The sequence below is a fragment of the Dreissena polymorpha genome, chromosome 16, assembly GCF_020536995.1.
Source record: "Dreissena polymorpha isolate Duluth1 chromosome 16, UMN_Dpol_1.0, whole genome shotgun sequence".
Lineage (NCBI taxonomy): Eukaryota > Metazoa > Mollusca > Bivalvia > Myida > Dreissenidae > Dreissena > Dreissena polymorpha.
The window spans coordinates 18,781,826-18,800,251 of record NC_068370.1 but is presented as its reverse complement, the minus strand read 5'-3'; the positions used below and the strand labels follow the sequence as shown (position 1 = coordinate 18,800,251).

Here is an 18,426-nt window from a genome sequence, read left to right as displayed (position 1 = left end):
TGTAGAGGCCACATTTCTTGTCCGATCTTCATGAAACTTGGTCAGAAGATTTGTCCCAATGATACCTCTATCCAGTTAGAAACTGGGTCATGCTGGGTCAAAAACTAGGTTACAAGGTAAAAAAAAGAAAAATCTTGTAAACACTGTAGAAGTCACATTTCATGCCTAATCTTCATGTAACTTTGTCAAAATCTAATCTGACAAAACCTTGTAAACACACTAGAGGCCATTGTTTTGGTCCAATAAAGATGATGCTTGACCAGGATGTTTTTCTTGATGAGACAAAGTTTGGCATTGGGTCATGTGGGGTCAAAATCTTGGTCACGAGGTCCAAATCTTAAAAAACCTTGTAAACATGTGAAGAATTAGCATTACTTGCAAATGTTTGTATTGCAAAAAAACCCATGGAATGGACAGTTCTCAATCAGAATTAATCATATGCTCACACTGAAAAAGTAAACAGAAAGAACCAATGTAATATTCTCTAAAGTACTGAATTTTCAACTAAGCAATTTACAAGGCCTTGTAAAAAAGGTGAGCGAACTAGGGCCATCTTGGCCCTCTTGTTTAAATATTAGTTGCACACGACAGATTACTATGATTTTTGTGATGATGGTTGAAGACCTTTAAAGCTATTAATGACTTAACGTAGGGGTTATGCTGGTATTGCCATGAACACTTGTCTTTCCAACAATGTGTCTTTATGTCTGTCTTTCTGCCAACTGCTCGCCCCATCTTCCCTCTTTTTCTTGCCCCATCTAAAAAATTATCATAGTTAATGACATGTGTTTACATCCAACAAGACTGTTTTCTTAGGCTGTAAACCTACATTCATGAACCTACTCTTTAACATTAGCACAAGGAAGCAAAATTGTTATTAACAAACTACTGTTTGAACTTGATTTGCAGGCGAACAGGTGAACTGTCCATCTCCACGATGCTGGAAATAGCCAAAGGACAAAATGGGGAGCTTGCACTTGGAAGAAACACTCCTAATCCAGGTTTGATTAAATATATTGCACAATACATTGGATGAGTTCGCATCGCAAATAACCTGTACTGATTCACTTGTAAGCATTTGCTTTATACTAGTTTTGATAATGCTTTGTAATTTTCCACCATTTGGCATGGGGCAAGTGTCCTTGGAATTTGTTTGGGAAAACTCAGCTCATATCGACTAAAATGGAGACACTAAAATGCTCTTATTTTGCTTGCAAATACAAGACAATTAAGAATATACGTTTTTAGCTCACATGAGCACGTTGTGCTCATGGTGAGCTTTAGTGATCGCCTTTTGTCCGTCGTCCGTCGTGCGTCGTCCGCCGTCAACAATTTGCCTTACGAACACTCTAGAGGCCACATTTATTGTCTTATCTTCATGAAATTTGGTCAGAACATTTGTCCCATTGATACCTTGACTGAGTTCGAAACAGGGTCATGCTGGGTCAAAAACTAGGTCACTAGGTAAAAAAAAAAGAAAAACATTGTGAACACTGTAGAAGTCACATTTGATGCCCAATCTTCATGTAACTTTGTCAAAATGTTTGTCTAAATGATATGTTGGTTGAGTTCAAAAATGGTTCGGGTCCGTTGAAAAACATGGCCGCCAGGGGGCGGGGCAGTATTCCTAATATGGCTATAGAGAAACCTTGTGAACACTCTAGAAGTCACAATTTTTGCCCAATCATCATGAAACTTGGTCAAAACATTGATTTAATTGATATCTCGGACGAGTTTGACAATGGTCCAGATCGGTGAAAAAACATGGCCATCAGGGGGCGGGGCAGTTTTCCTTATATGGCTATAGTAAAACCTTGTTAACACTATAGAGGCCACATTTATAGTCCAATCTTCATGAACTTTGGTCAGAAGATTGGTCTCAATGATATCTTAGATGAGTTGGAAAATGGTTACGTTTGCTTGAAAAACATGGCTGCCAAGGGGCAAGGCATTCTTTCTTATATAGCTATATATGGCTATAGTAAAACCTTGTGAACACTCTAGAGGCCACATTTATTGCCCAATCTTCATGAAATTTGGTCAGAAGATTGGTCTCAATGATATCTTGGATGAGTTCGAAAATGGTAACGTTTGCTTGAAAAACATGGCTGCCAAGGGGCGGGGCATTTTTCCTTATATGGCTATATATGGCTATAGTAAAATCTTGTTAACACTCTAGAGGCCACATTTATTGTCCGATCTTCATGAAACTTGGTCAGAAGATTCATCCCAATAATATCGTGGACATGTTAAAAAATGATGCTGGTTGGTTGAAAAACATTGCCGCCAGGGGGCGGGGCATTATTCCTTATATTGCTATAGTAAAACCTTGTTAACACTATAGAGGCCACATTTACAGGCCTTCAACCGTTCCTATTTTTAGCTCACCTGAGCACAACGTGCTCATGGTGAGCTTTTGTGATCGCCTTTTGTCTGTCGTATGTCATACGTCGAGCGCCGTCAACATTGTGAACACTCCAGAGGCCACATTTATTGTCCGATCTAATTGAAATTTGGTCAGGAGATTGGTCTCAATGATATCTTGGATGAGTTCGAAAATGGTTACGTTTGCTTGAAAAACATGGCTGCCAAGGGGCGGGGCATTTTTCCTTATATGGCTATATATGGCTATAGTAAAAGCTTGTGAACACTCTAGAGGCCACATTTATTGTTTGATCTTCATAAAATTTGGTAAGAAGATTCATTCCAATAATAACTTGGATGAGTTCGAAAATGATGCAAGTTGGTTGAAAAACATGGCCGCAAGGGGGCGGGCATTTTTCCTTATATGGCTATATTAAAACCTTTTTATCACTATAGAGGCCACATTTATTTTCCGATCTTCATGAAACTTGGTCAGAAAATTTGTCCCAATGATATCTTGGATGAGTTTGAAAATCGTAACCTTTGCTTCAAATATATGGCTGCCAAGGGGCGGGGCATTTTTCCTAATATGGCTATAGTAAAATCTTGTTAACACTCTAGAGACCACATTTATTGTCCAAACTTCATGAAACTTGGTCAGAAGATTCATCCCGATAATATCTTGGACGAGTTAAAAAATGATGCCAGTTGGTTGAAAAACATGGCCACCAGAGGGCGGGGCATTTTTCCTTATATGGCTATAGTAAAACCTTGTTAACACTCTAGAGGCCACATTTATTTTCCGATCTTCATGAAACTTGGTCAGAAGATTTGTCTAGATATTATTGTGGATGAGTTAAAAAATGATGCAGATTGGTTGAAAAACTTGGCTGCCATGGGGCAGGGCAGTTTTCCTGATATGGCTATAGTAAATACTTGTTAACACTCTAGAGGCCACATTTATTTTCCGATCTTCATGAAACTTGGTCAGAAGATTTGTCCCAATAATATCTTGTTATCTCAGGTGAGCGACTTTGGGCCTTTCAGGCCCTCTTGTTTTACAACATATTTGTTCCATTCTCAAAGTTGGATCAGGAGTTAAACTGAATTTTTTATTATTCTTTTTTTTTTTAACTTTAAAATGGGAATTTTCAGCAGTAATTTGGGAACAGTATAGGTTAAAGTTTTGGCCTCAAATTTGCCCAAAGCACAACACCACTGTAATGTTGGGGTCTGAATTTGATTGTTGCTTTGTGGCTGTCTGGCTTGCGCAGTGTTTGGTCCACTCGTTTCTCACCTAGGCAACCCAGGTTCGATTCGCGTTCTTGGCTGTTTTGGTTGGTGGTCACCATACCAGACAGGAGGGGGTGTCCTCCACATACTCTGACTTCCCCCCACAATAAGATTGAACAATCTTTCAGTATAAATGAATTAGCTGGAAATTGCAGCTATAATTCAAAATTTGTCCCAACTTTAGTGAGTGTAGAAAGTTTAATAAGGTAGGAGTACTTGGGCACAATCCTGGTCCACACATAATGTTGCCTCTAACTCGAAAAAGGACCTCATAAACTTCTAAATACACTCACATAGATTATTGCTTTGTGTCTGTCTTTTGGCCGGTCAGATAGTTGTATTTTTATTAATGCTTGGGCACTTTTATAAATCTATAAATTTCCTTTTTGTCACATTAAAGAAAGTTTCTCTGCAGTGATAATTGAAACAGCAATAATTAAATGTTATTATTATTTATGCAGGTCAGCACGGCCTTGGAGGTATGTCTTATCTTGTCAGCTGCCTCACAGAAAAGTATGATCCTTGTCAGATTCCGTGGCCCTGGTTGCTAGGCAGACTCTATATCATAGAGCGTCTGGTCACCGAATTCTCCACGGAGTTTCTGCCCCGCCAACAGCCGGATGGTGCGAGCTCAGAAAGCTCCATAGAACTCATCGGTGCAACTTCAAATTCCGAGGAAGATGAGAAACCTCAAAATTATGATCGCCTTTTCATCGTGGCGGAGTTTGCAATACAGGCAGTGTCCAATCAGCATGCTCGAATAAGTCGGGTTGCGAAACGGGTGTTCCTGTTGGCAGCCAGGTATGCTGCTCATTTGGAGAATCTTATCAATGAATTTAATAATTTGCTCAACAACCTTGATTTTTCCCATAAAAAATCACTGAAACGTCAATTGGAGAAAATAGTGTCTGATTTTCGTCTCTCTGAGCAACTTGGACGTCACTTGCACAGTTTTGTCAATGAGGAATCCCCTGAGGAGACACCTTTGTCTTCCCCAAAGTGTACCTCCCCGATCACGGTTACCCCTGACAACCAAAGTGAAATTGGTAAAAACGCTCTCACAAACTTTGAGCCTATTGTACCTCCAAATACACCCATCAGACACATAGACCAGCAGTCAAATGAAAATGAACGTGCGGACAAGATCGGTGAACAGAAAGATGGGGTGTACGCAAGTAACACACTTCAACGTAAAAGTTCCTACTACAGGAAATTAAAAATGTCCAAGAGTTTGGATGACTTGGACAGTATTGAAAAAACGATGAAGTCAAACTCAAGGAGAAGAAAATCAAAGTCCCCTCTTGGGACTTTGACAAAATCCAACAAATCAAGGTCAAGATCTAGGACACCCAATAGAATTGGACCAGTTCTTGAAACAGATTTAGATGAAGTTATTAAACAGGAAGAAGCTCGCAAAAGACGCAATTCAGGCAGCAGAAGAACGTCGATTGAAGATGACGATGATGACTGTGATGATGACATTGCATCCATATTAAGTCCGTCCTCCATATTTTCATCCTCAGAATCTTACCATCCAATCCGGTCAAGGTTGTTATCCCATGACCTTGAAACTGACATTGACTCAGTCGAGCCAGACATTGACATGCTCATCAGGAACACAAGGCGATCTTGTGATGACCTACTCAAGGCCACAGAAGATTATTGCGATGCTCAGTTTGATACACCGCACGTGAAACTGCCCAAGCTTCCCAAATCCCTGTCCCTTGACCTCGATGGTGCAAAAAGATTTCAGAAAAATAAACGCTCAATTTCCCCGTGTGCTCATGCCTTTGAGGTGGAAAGACTTTCAGTGCTTAGAGACTCCACAGAAATGGAATCTGCTACAAAGAATTCCCACAAATCACAAACTCCTGTTACTTGCTCAGTAAAGAAATCCACATCTACCACCAAGACAGATCCTAGTTACAATGGCGTAGAGAAATCGGATTCTAAAATTCGATCCAGAGGCTGCACCAATAGTTCACGTAGGTCGTCCACTCAAGACAGAAGGAGATCCAGTGCGAGTGCTGGTGTTTCAGACACGTTAGACGATTGTCCAGACTACATGGCTCAGACCCCCTGCACTGACGCAGACAAACCTGTAACATTTCAAACAGAGGTTGCAATGGTGTCGACCAAGCGTTCGCATAGTCAGGCTCTGGAGAATGGTTTGTTATGTTCCTACACCTGTGCTTGTGCTTTGAAATGTTATTTCATTTTCAATGCTTTCATTTAGGTAAATAATCATAACAGTATTCTAATTTCTTAATGAAGATTACCTTATCTGTATAATTTGCCTAAGAAGGCTTTAAGTTGATTTTTTTTCTACAGAACTTTGTGGGTCCATGTCCACAAATATTCAACGCGAAAACTTACGATTTTGGCATTTTTCACGAATGACATCATGTGACTATATAGTCAAAACAGCAGTAGTCAATGAAAATCCCCAAAATGATATCTTTGGAAATGTACAAAATAGGAATATTCATAATAGTTGCATTACTCAGAAACAAGATGTATAATATGTTAAAAATTATCCATGAAGTAAGAAACTTTAGCTGGCTTTTCTTAACCCTTTCCCCGCTCAAAAGCAAAGTGAAAATAGCTTATTGCAAGTTGCAACCAGCATTAACCCAGAACATCCTATGTGTAACTTGTAGGCTGTTCAGGTTTTCTGCTGATTACTGCTCATCAGTACCTTAGGGTTGAAAATGAAGACGTTAAACTTGAATCTATTAAAAAGATCTTTAATTTCATATGATTTTTGAAGGGACTACAAATGGGTCAAAATGTATAGTAGCGGTTAAGAAAGCCAGACAAAAAACAAGATAAGTTTGAGGGTATGGTTGCCTGTTTCAGATGGCGATGACTACCCCTGCAAGGAGGAGGTGGAGAAGGAGGAGGCCTTGGCATTGGCCCGGGCCATGGAAGTGTCCTCACATGACCCCCCGACCCCCGTGGTGCCTGGCCTCACTCCCCTGGACCAGGAGCAGGTCATTACCATCAGGATACAGCCAGAGGTCAATAGACAGTAATGGCTAGGATCTAAAGTAGAACAAATCGCCATTTCTTTCATCCTGATTAACTCTACCCATGCAGAAGCAAAGTGAAAATGGCTATGTGCAAACAGCATAAAACCAGAACAGCCTGCGAGTAACTCGCAGTCTGTTAAAGATTTATGCTGTTTGCTTCTCATCAGTATCTAAGGGTTGGAAATGAAGCCTTTAAAACTTGAATCTAGTAAGAATGATCTTTTAATTTAATATAACTTTTTAAGGGACTACAAATGGGTAAAAAAATGTATCTAATTGGTAAAGGGTTAAGCCCCAGGTGGGTCTGATGGCACAACCAAATGTAACAGATGTCATTTGGTAAATCAGTATACAGCCAGAGGTGGCTACACAGAGATGCCAGGAATTAGAATCGTACTTGAATTTGCAGATTGACCTTATTTTGAAGCTGCCATGGTCATATGTTAGATACATCTACATTTTGTGTATACTTTTTGTGGATGGGGTCATGGCATTTGTTTTCAGAGTTGGGCACTGCAGCCTCTGAAATTTTTCGACCAAATTTTACTGCAGGCTCTGACATTATTTGCCCAAATTGTACACTACAATACGACACCCAGGTCAGCTAGATGATAAAATGCTGATTTAAATATTGCGTTCGTAAAGAAAGTCTTTAACCCCAGCAGATATTTTGAATGAATGCTTTTAGATATTTTTAAATGATTTAATTACAGTTGCTGTTTGAATGCATGTTAATGTTTAAATCCCTGTAGCTTCTGAATGTGGGACCAGTCGAGCCCCTTTTTATCACTAGCAAAATTTTCAGAGATTTTGATTGACTGGCAATCCCACAGTGTCATCAGTGGATTTTTTAAAATATTTTAATATAAAATAAAACATAGCAAATTTTCACATTTTCTGATCATTAAAAAAAAAAGAGTATTTAGCAAAATCAGAAATATTTGTAAAACGATTAACTGTTTTGGTATCTGCTATGTATCTGTTGCAGGAATGTGACGGTATGGACAGCAATGGGAATCCCCCTATGTTGTATTTTGAGAATGTTCACTGGGTGAAGGGCCGCCAGCTGGGCTCTGGGGCGTTCAGCACCTGCTATCAGTCTAGGGACGTGAAAACTGGCACCATAATGGCACTCAAACAGGTGGGTTATATGGCTCAGTCCTTTACACAGGCCATTTTACAGTCCCTTGCCTGGGCGCTTGAATTTCCAAGTCAGAGTTTAGGGGTGCTTGAAATTCCAGTAACTGCAACGAGCCATTCTTAAGATCAAAGGGATATGAACTTTGCAGAATATTTTGACAGCTGATTTACGATCCTCTATCAATTAAGTATATCTCTTTTGCTATTGTTAGCCTGCATATAAGCACAGCTTCGTTGTATTGGAAAGTCAATATTGTTAAATTAGAGAACACGTTTTGCATGAGCGACAGCACTTGTAGGCATTCAATATCTGTAGTAAAATCATGCAAACAACGAGTGACTAATTCCATAAGTATGTGGTTTTGTGACAATTTGTTGACTTTGTTAAGTACCACACTACGGTGTACACCGCAACGATGAAATCTCTGCAAGTTACTTAGAAGACTAATTATGAAATCCGGGTGTAATCCTCGTGGATATTGTGCATTTCATGCATAATGTTGTCAAAACATTTATTCTACTTGTAAAGTGTTTTACCAAATAATTGTTGAAATCATTACACACAACTACAAATGTTTTGTTGAAATCTCAAATGAGTACAATTAAATTTGTAATCTGAAACATGCTTCCATATTTTAATGTTTATGTGACATTCACAAATTGTAGCTTCATATAAACAGTGCTTCATGTATTTCATTTATTTCATGTTGTTCCTTTGTCTAAATAAAAAGCGCATGAAAATTATGCAGACATGTACACTTCACATGGTAAGTGTGGGTGTATTAATTGTTGTATAAAATTCTTAACAGCACGTCAGGCGATTTACGGGTGTTCAATGAGAAAAACCCTATCCCGATTGAATGTTAACTAGTTAAATATTTTTAAATAGTAACATATGCCAAAATTCATTTGATACTTAAGAAAAAATGCAAATCCTTGGGTTTACGACATTCTTCAGCACTTTTATCGTCACTATTTACAAGAATTGTCTTTATAAAATGGAATATATGGGATTACTAGTATCAGGTAATGGATAGCTACTGGAAAAGAAGTAAGTATGCAGTTATTGATAGAGTAAGGTTATATGGATGTACTGGAAGTGGGGAATCGATCAAGTCAGAATTATGCCTATCTATGTGTGTAAGGTTAAAACAATTAAAAAATGTTGTTATCAATCTCTTTATCGTGTTTTGTTTCTTGAAGAGTCATAACACACCAAATAACTTCCTGATTAAATGTTTTAAAAAGGGGGCAGCATTTCCTAACCAACCCCTAACAGCCCCAGGTTGTCTGAAAAAAATCCTGTGGTATGTACTGAGGACATATTACGTATTACAATTTTTTTTATCTCAAACATTTTCAGAACTAAGAATATTTGCCTCTGCTTTTGTCAGATTAAGGATTACCAGTAAGACAGAAACAAAGCTCAATTAATGGGCCAAGGCAATCAGTAACATAGCCTTGCAGACAGAGCTCAATTAATTGGCCAAGGCAATCAGTAACATAGGAGCCTTGCAGACAGAGACAGAGCTCAATTAATGGGCCAAGGCAATCAGTAACATAGGAGCCTTGCAGCCAGAGACAGTGCTCAATTAATGGGCCATGGCAATCAGTAACATAGCCTTGCAGACAGAGACAGAGCTCAATTAATGGGCCAAGGCAATCAGTAACATAGGAGCCTTGCAGACAGAGACAGAGCTCAATTAAGGGGCCAAGGCATTCAGTAACATAGGAGCCTTGCAGCCAGAGACAGAGCTCAATTAATGGGCCATGGCAATCAGTAACATAGCCTTGCAGACAGAGCTCAATTAATTGGCCAAGGCAATCAGTAACATAGGAGCCTTGCAGACAGAGACAGAGCTCAATTAAGGGGCCAAGGCATTCAGTAACATAGGAGCCTTGCAGCCAGAGACAGAGCTCAATTAATGGGCCATGGCAATCAGTAACATAACCTTGCAGACAGAGCTCAATTAATTGGCCAAGGCAATCAGTAACATAGGAGCCTTGCAGACAGAGACAGAGCTCAATTAAGGGGCCAAGGCATTCAGTAACATAGGAGCCTTGCAGCCAGAGACAGAGCTCAATTAATGGGCCATGGCAATCAGTAACATAGCCTTGCAGACAGAGACAGAACTCAATTAATGGGCCAAGGCAATCAGTAACATAGGAGCCTTGCAGACAGAGCTCAATTAATGGGCCAAGGCAATCAGTAACATAGGAGCTTTGCAGATATAGACATAGCTCAATTAATGGGCCAAGGCAATCAGTAACATATGAGCCTTGCAGACATATACAGAACTCAATTAATGGGCCAAGGCAATCAGTAAAATACGAGCCTTGCAGACAGAGCTCAATTAATGGGCCAAGGCAATCAGTAACATAGCCTTGCAGACAGAGACAGAGCTCAATCAATGGGCCAAAGCAATCAGTAACATAGGAGCCTTGCAGCCAGAGACAGAGCTCAATTAAGGGGCCAAGGCATTCAGTAACATAGGAGCCTTGCAGCCAGAGACAGAGCTCAATTAATGGGCCATGGCAATCAGTAACATAGCCTTGCAGACAGAGACAGAGCTCAATTAATGGGCCAAGGCAATCAGTAACATAGGAGCCTTGCAGACAGAGACAGAGCTCAATTAAGGGGCCAAGGCATTCAGTAACATAGGAGCCTTGCAGCCAGAGACAGAGCTCAATTAATGGGCCATGGCAATCAGTAACATAGCCTTGCAGACAGAGACAGAACTCAATTAATGGGCCAAGGCAATCAGTAACATAGGAGCCTTGCAGACAGAGCTCAATTAATGGGCCAAGGCAATCAGTAACATAGGAGCTTTGCAGATATAGACATAGCTCAATTAATGGGCCAAGGCAATCAGTAACATATGAGCCTTGCAGACATATACAGAACTCAATTAATGGGCCAAGGCAATCAGTAAAATACGAGCCTTGCAGACAGAGCTCAATTAATGGGCCAAGGCAATCAGTAACATAGCCTTGCAGACAGAGACAGAGCTCAATCAATGGGCCAAAGCAATCAGTTACATAGGAGCCTTGCAGACAGAGACAAAGCTCAATTAATGGGCCAAGGCAATCAGTAACATTGGAGCCTTGCAGACAGAATCAGAGCTCAATTAATGGGTCAAGGCAATCAGTAACATAGGAGCCTTGCAGACAGAGACAGAGCTCAATTAATGGGTCAAGGCAATCAGTAACAAATGAGCTTTGCAGACAGAGACAGAGCTCAATTAATGGGCCAATGCTATCAGTAACATAGGAGCCTTGCAGACAGAGACAGAGCTCAATTAATGGGCCAATGCAATCAGTAACATAGGAGCCTTGCAGACAGAGCTCAATTAATGGGCCAAGGCAATCAGCAACATAGGAGCCTTGGTGTTTTCTTTCATTTCTGCGTGGTGTTTTGGGTTTCCGATTTGATAAATTACATAATTTGTCATTTCTGCTATATTCAGAAATCTTTTCTCTTTAAATTTCGTTGTAAATAGTGTTATTTTCGTGGGTTAGTCAAAAAGTATTGACTATATTTTGTACAGTTTATATACTGTATTTAACGGTTTTATTCATCATAATTGTCACTTAATATTGTTTCTTGCGTAAATTCTTTTCTATTTTCTAATTAAGAAATTAGAATCAGTTTTAAATTACGTGGCGTTTGTGGTTATTTAAAAGCGTCGTGGGATAACCACAACACTTGTTTATCATGCACTTTGTGTACAGTTGACCATAAATGTTCTATTTGTAGTTCATGGGACGACGTCATTTGGCAGAAAGCAATACGTCGCAGAACGTTTTTGAGCAGGAAACGACCAGATGTACCATCAACAGATGGTTTTTGCCCGGTGACTTTACAGACGTCAGATGATCAATTGCAGAATCAGTCACCGGGTATCAGGCAAGATGGCGATCGTACTTTACCATTGGAAAGTCGATCAACATCAGACCTTATGGCGACAACCGTCAGCCGGTCTTTGCCTGATGGCATTGGTCAAGGACATAGACCAATGCCAGACCAATTGGCAGCCGCCATACAGTCATCCGGTGACAACGCTGGTCATGTCATGACCGGTCAACGGGGACTGGTCCGGGCAACGACCGGTCATCGGGGACCGGTCCGAGCAACGACCGGTCATCGGGGACCGGTCCGGTCACCGGTCAACAGAGACCGGGCCGGTCACAGGTCCGATCCATTGGTCACCGGTAAACCGGTCAACAGTTGCCAGTCATCGGTCAACGATTTGAAACAGACGGAAATAACGTCTCCTCGAGTATCGTTTCCGTGATGATCGATATGATTGATCATGATCATAACGATGAAGGGAATGAGGACTGCTCGATGAATAAGAGCGTGTCCGACGTCTACCTCAATAATCGGAACTAGTCGACAACGAATGTGCATTCGACGACGAACAAGTGGAATAATCCGATGAAGAAGATTTCTCCGAATCAAAAACTCAGGAACGTACTCGAAGCTATAAGCCTCCAGTACCTGATCCGAATTCTGGTTTAGATTTCTTTAAATTACCTATTCAGGATCCTGACATAAATAAACTGTTGCTTACCTTACCTAGTTCTTCAACATCGGTTTCGGTTCCTTATTCCATCTTAGAACAATGGGAAGGAAGAGAGAGAAGAGAGTTAGGTCTATCTAACCAAATAGACTTAATGCTAGCAACTATCTTGCGCCTTGTTTGTGATTGGTCAGATTCGGTTCCGGATGTACTTCGGGATTTATTGATACATTTATCCGGAACGACATTGAACCTTTCACATAATACTGCTTCTTCAATGTCGGAGATGTTGAGGATTCATAGAGACCTTATCCTTTCGTCTTTACCTAAAGATTTTCTATTAGAGCCAGGTATGAATTTGCTCAGGGCAGTACCTCTCTCATCAGGATTTCTTTTCGGTGGAAAGATACAAGAAGCACTCACAGCTGATAAAGATGATCAACTTCATGCTTCTCTTGCAAGAAATAACTCTGGACAACGCCAAGGGGCCTTTAAGCGACCGGCTTTTAGACCACCGGCAGGTCCAGTAGTTAAGAAGGATAAGAGGACTAATCTTTTCTCTAAAAAACCTTCTTGGAATCCTCGGTCAGGTTCTAAGAGATCTACTCCAAGTAACAGACCATCTTTTTCTCAGAGGTCCTCTGTTAGGAACCTTGCTAAAAAGAACAAACCTCAGCTAGATAAGAGGAATTCCAAACCTCCTGTCGGCAGGAGCGGGCCTTCTTCTTATCAGCCCTAGTAAACAACCCTTTCTACCACCATCACCGCCGATGCCGGAAATACCAGTAGGAGCCAGACTTCTACATTTTTCAAATCGATGGCTTCAAATAACTTCGGACGCTTGGGTTCATTCTCTTGTTGCAAAAGGCCTGACTTTTCAATTCGAGAACAGACCTCCTCTTTCACGCGTCCCCAAAGAACTGGTATTTCCACATCCTCATATTCCTGAGTCCATTCGTGTTCTTCTGGAAAAACAGGCCGTAGAAAGGGTACAAGATCCATATTCTCCAGGATTTTACAGTCGTTCAAAAGAAAAATGGTTCCTGGAGACCAGTAATAGACTTAAGAGCCTTCAGCATGTATCTACTCAAACCAACTTTCAAAATGGAGACTCTGTCCTTCATACGGGACTCCATCAAACCTCTGCACTGGGGGGTGTCCTTGGACTTGGAAGATGCATACTTCCATGTTCCTATACATCCCAACTACCGGAAGTACCTGTGATTCGCCTTTCAAGGCCAGGTCTACCAGTTTAGATTGATGCCATTTGGGTTGGCAACGGCTCCACTAGTCTTTATCAAGCTAATGGCTGCGGTCGGAGCTCAACTCCGGGTGCAGGGTATCCTTCTTCTCCAATATTTCGAAGACTGGCTGTTACACCAGCTCGATTGTCAATTGCTTCTGCATCACCTAGAATTCTCTTGCATGGAACTCTTTAGGACTCCTTCTAAATGCAGACAAGTCAGATCTCATTCCTTCTCAAGATTTCACTTTCGTGGGACCTTTTGCTGAAAGTCAAATAGGTTTTGTCCCAATCTCATATAACAGCTCAAGAATTCCTCTCTCTCAACGGTATCCTGAGCTCAGTAGCAGACTTTGTACAGTTGGGACGTCTGTTCCTTCTTCCTCTTCAGCATTACCTCTCAGCGTGTTGGAAATGGTCTCCGAACAATCTGTTTACAAAGATTCCAATTTGTCTAGAATTAGTACCCCATCTTCAGTGGTGGCTAGACGAGGACAATCTCTTGGCAGGAGTACCTCTTCTTCCTCCGCAACCTTCTTTATTCCTAATTATGGATGCGAGCAAGGAAGGGTGGGGTGCTCATCTGGAACCACTCAGTCTGATAATTTCAGGGTCGTGGTCTCATCAGGATTCACAGTTACATATCAACAATCTAGAAATGCGAGCAGTTTTTCTAGCAGTATCTCATTTCCAGTCACGTTTCGAGACTCGTGTGTGATGGTGTCAACAGACAACACGTCAGTTGTGACTAACATCCAGGCACAGGGGGGAACACATTCTCACTCCCTGTATCTGGAAACCAAGGAATTACTTGTTCTCTGCAAGACGCTCAATATTTCTCTTCTGGCCAAATATATTCCAGGTCGCCTCAACACCCTGGAGGATGGGTTGTCTCGCAAACACCAGTTACTACCATCAGAGTGGACACTTCTTCAAGAAGTGACCAATCAGATCTTTCACATTTTCGGTTATCCTCTGGTCGATCTATTTGCGACCAGACACAACCACAGGCTTCCACTATATGTCAGTCCAGTGTACGATCCAGCAGCGTGGGCAGTAGATGCACTTTCGTTCGATTGGGACGAAGTGGACGCCTACGCCTATCCCCCACCCATTCTGATTCCCCAAATTTTGGCGAAAATCAGGGTGAGTGCGTGTCGCATACTCCTGATTGCTCCTTGGTGGCCCAGGAGAGCTTGGTTCAACGATCTTCTCAGTCTCCTGTACAATTATCCCAGGAAACTCACTTACAGGTCAGATCTTCTGTCTCAAAGAGGCAGACTACATGCGGATCCAGCAATGTCACACTTACACGTTTGGCCATTAGCAGGCAATTTCTGCAGAAAAAAAGATTTTCTGTCAAGGCTTCAACCCTCGTTGCTTCGGCAAGGAGGAAGTCCACCAGAGCAGTCTATGCTGCTCGCTGGAAACTCTTTTCTAATTGGTGTATTCGAGGGAAGATTGATCCCCTCAATCCCTCTGCTAGACGTTTAGCAGATTTTCTCATCTATCTTTTTGATGATAAGAAACTTTCTCTTAGCTCCATCAAAGGATACAGATCTATGATTTTGCATACTTTGGCTTTTACTAAGTCATCACAAGTATGTGCTGATCCAGCATTTTCGGAACTTATTCGAGCTTTGGAACTCAAACGTCCTTTTTTTCGTACACTTGCACCTAAATGGGATTTGGCTTGTGTTCTTGATTCTCTTATTAGGGCTCCATACGAATCTCTAGATCAAGCTTCTTTACAGTTCCTAACTTGGAAGACAGTTTTCCTTCTTACTTTGGCTTCAGCCAAAAGGAGAAGTAAAATTCATGCTCTTTCTATCGAGAATGGTCATCTTCGTTTTGATTCCTCAGATGAATCTGTAACGTTGTTATGTCAGCCAGGATTCCTTGCTAAGAATCAACTCCCCTCTATGGCTTCTAAACCCTTCAAAGTTCCAAGTCTTTCTAATACTTGTGGACATGAAGATGAGGATAGACTTCTTTACTCTGTCAGGGATTTTAAATTCTATCTTAAAAGAGTAAAGTCTATTTGAGGTTCTCGTAAGAGACTTTTCATTCCGTTAAAAGGGGGGTGTGTTTGGGGCTTCTATTTCTCGATGGGTAGCCTCGACCATAAGGAAGGCTTACTCTTCTCTGTCATCTAGGGAATAATCCCTGTTTAAGATTAGACCGCATGAATTAAGAGCTCTTTCGGCTTTGTGGGTGTATATTATTAATGTTCCACTTTCTGAAGTGCTTCAAGCTACTTTCTGGAGGAATCCGACCACCTTTTCCTCATTCTATCTTCGTTCTTTTGAGTGTCAAAAGGACAATTTATATAAGTTGGGTCCTCTTGTTGCTCAAACAGTAGTTTTTTCCATGGCGTAATGTACTGGTGCTATCCAGAAACTAAGTACAATACTGTACTAACGAAGATTGTATGAGGACACATTTTGACTATCTCTGGCTGAAAAACCTGTTTATCGGTTTTTAATGTGATGGGAAAATATAACGAGAACCTCCCGCCACAGCTACAAAATCAGCTAGGGATAGCAGGTATGTATTTATGATATTAAAACAAATTTTTCAAAAATAAAATTCATTTTAATTATTAAATACTTACCTGCTATCGGTAAGTCCCACCTCCCAACCCCGCTCATCGTTTTATATTTTCATAATTAATTTGAAAAGGCAGATGAGCTACGGTTCTTGATTTCCGGTTAGGTTACATTATACTATGTTTAACCTGATCTGTTTTCAGTAGGAAAGGTGGCCGAATTCCGGCACTTTAAGATTTCTGGAGTAGCTAACCCACCTTGAAAAGGTATAGCTAGAGATAGCAGGTAAGTATTTAATAATTAAAATGAATTTTATTTCAGAAAAATTTGTTTTAATATCGGTCATGCCAGACCAAAAACTAGGTCACAGGGTCACATAGTGTGTTTTAAACCGAAAGTTTGTCAGGACCATAACTATGTCATTTATCAATAGATTTTAAAATGACTTGGTACATTTGTTCCCAATCATGGGACGGTGTGTTGTTTGAAAAAAGTATGTCGATATCTCCAAGGTCAAGTTCACATTTAGAGTTCAAAGGTCAAATGCTTGTCCCGGCCATAACTTTGTCATTTACTTTGAGATATTACGTCGATATCTCCAAGTCAAGGTCAAACATTGAGTTCAAAGATCAAAAATGGCCTTAAATGAGCTTGTCCGGGCCATAACTATGTCATTCATTGTAAGATTTTAAAATCATTCGGCACATTTGTTCACCATCATAGGACGGTGTGTTGCGGGAAAGAATAATGTTGATATCTCCAAGGTCAAGGTCACACTTTAAGTTCAAAGGTCAAAGATGGCCATAAATGAGCTTTTCCAGGCCATAACTATGTCGTTCATTGTGAGATTTACAAATCATTGGTACATTCGTTCACCATTATGGTAGGTGTGTCAGCGGGGAAGAATTTTGTCGATATCTCCAAGGTCAAGGTCACACTTTAAGTTCAAAGGTCAAAAATGGCCATAAATGACCTTGCCCGGACCATAACTATGTCATTTCTTGTGCGATTTGAAAATCATTTGGATCTTTTGTTCACCATCATTGGACAGTGTGTCGCACGAAAGAATTACGTCGATATCTCCAAGGTCTATGTCACACTTTTAGTTCAAAGGTAAAAAATGGCTATAAATGATCTTGTCTGGGCCATACCTATGTCATTCAATATGAGATTTTAAAATGACTCTGTACATTAATTTTGTTCACAGTCATTGGATGGAGTGTCATGTAAAAGAATTCAAGAGTTCAAAGGTCAAAATGGCTATAAATGATAATGGCATAATATCTCTAAAAAATCGCCATAAATTAGATTCTCTTGTTTTGTGAAGACAGCATGCAAAATAGTCTGTGTCAATGCAGCATGTGGGGGTATACGTCACGTCTGTGACAAAGCTCTAGGTTTTAAGTGTAGTTGAGATATATTCCTTGCAACAAGTAAGTTTATTTATAAGCATTATTGTTTTTTCAGATCTCATTTTGCCGCAACTATAAGTCAGAGCAAGACAAGGTGATAGAGACTATAACAGAGGAGATCCACATGATGTCCAAACTCAGTCACCCAAACATTGTGAGGTTGCTAGGGGCAACCAGGCAGGGCTGTCACTTCAACATGTTTGTAGAATGGATGCCAGGTGGGTAGTGATGGTGTGCCATAGGAGTCTTGCTCTAGGATAACTGGGCCTAATGCAGTAGTGTAATGTGTTGTCCCAGATAGGCTGTGCAGTATGCGCAGGCTAATCAGGGACAACACTTTCTATTTATACTGTATTTTTTTGGAGAAGAGACCTTCTAAAACACAAAAATCCACAAAAGCGGATAGTTACGTTCCTGATTAGCATGTTAAGACTGCACAGGCTGATCTGATCTGGGACGACACTTTACCCACATGCATTAAGCCCAGTTTTCAAAGAATGAGGCTCATTTTAAAACATCAAGTTTCAATATGGATGACCTTTTTCTTGTAATATATTGTTTTTGTTTTTTCATTTGTGTATTTAATGCACATTAATTTACCCAATACTGATATGCCAATTTGAAAAAGCTTGATATTAAAACTATTGTCTTGTAATGTTATTTGTCAGCAATTTTAGAGCGGCACAAAGAAATTGAAGAAATAATAATGTATAGTTATTACTTGAGAACCAATGACGCAAAATACTTTTGAAAATCATATTTGTTTCAGGAAAATGTTAATGGCTTATGTTGTTTTCGATGCTTATTGTAGATGCAATAGGATATAATTTCTCAAGAAATATAATAGTCTTTATTTCAAGTTCAGTGTAC

At 40.4% G+C, this 18,426-nt stretch overlaps 2 protein-coding genes across 5 annotated transcripts in view; both read left to right on the top strand.

Annotated features, from left to right (window-relative positions):
* The window catches only part of LOC127861490 (single-stranded DNA-binding protein 3-like), a 479,133-nt gene that overhangs the window by 240,849 nt on the left and 219,858 nt on the right, over positions 1-18,426 (top strand). The gene's annotated exons all lie outside the window — the stretch shown is intronic.
* The window catches only part of LOC127861478 (mitogen-activated protein kinase kinase kinase 1-like), a 64,774-nt gene that overhangs the window by 34,863 nt on the left and 11,485 nt on the right, over positions 1-18,426 (top strand). The window contains exons 14-18 of the mRNA XM_052399980.1: positions 910-1,001; positions 4,119-5,825; positions 6,517-6,677; positions 7,678-7,830; positions 17,612-17,774. Of these exons, the coding sequence (XP_052255940.1) occupies positions 910-1,001; positions 4,119-5,825; positions 6,517-6,677; positions 7,678-7,830; positions 17,612-17,774 (2,276 nt within the window). The remainder of the gene's footprint in view (positions 1-909; positions 1,002-4,118; positions 5,826-6,516; positions 6,678-7,677; positions 7,831-17,611; positions 17,775-18,426) is intronic.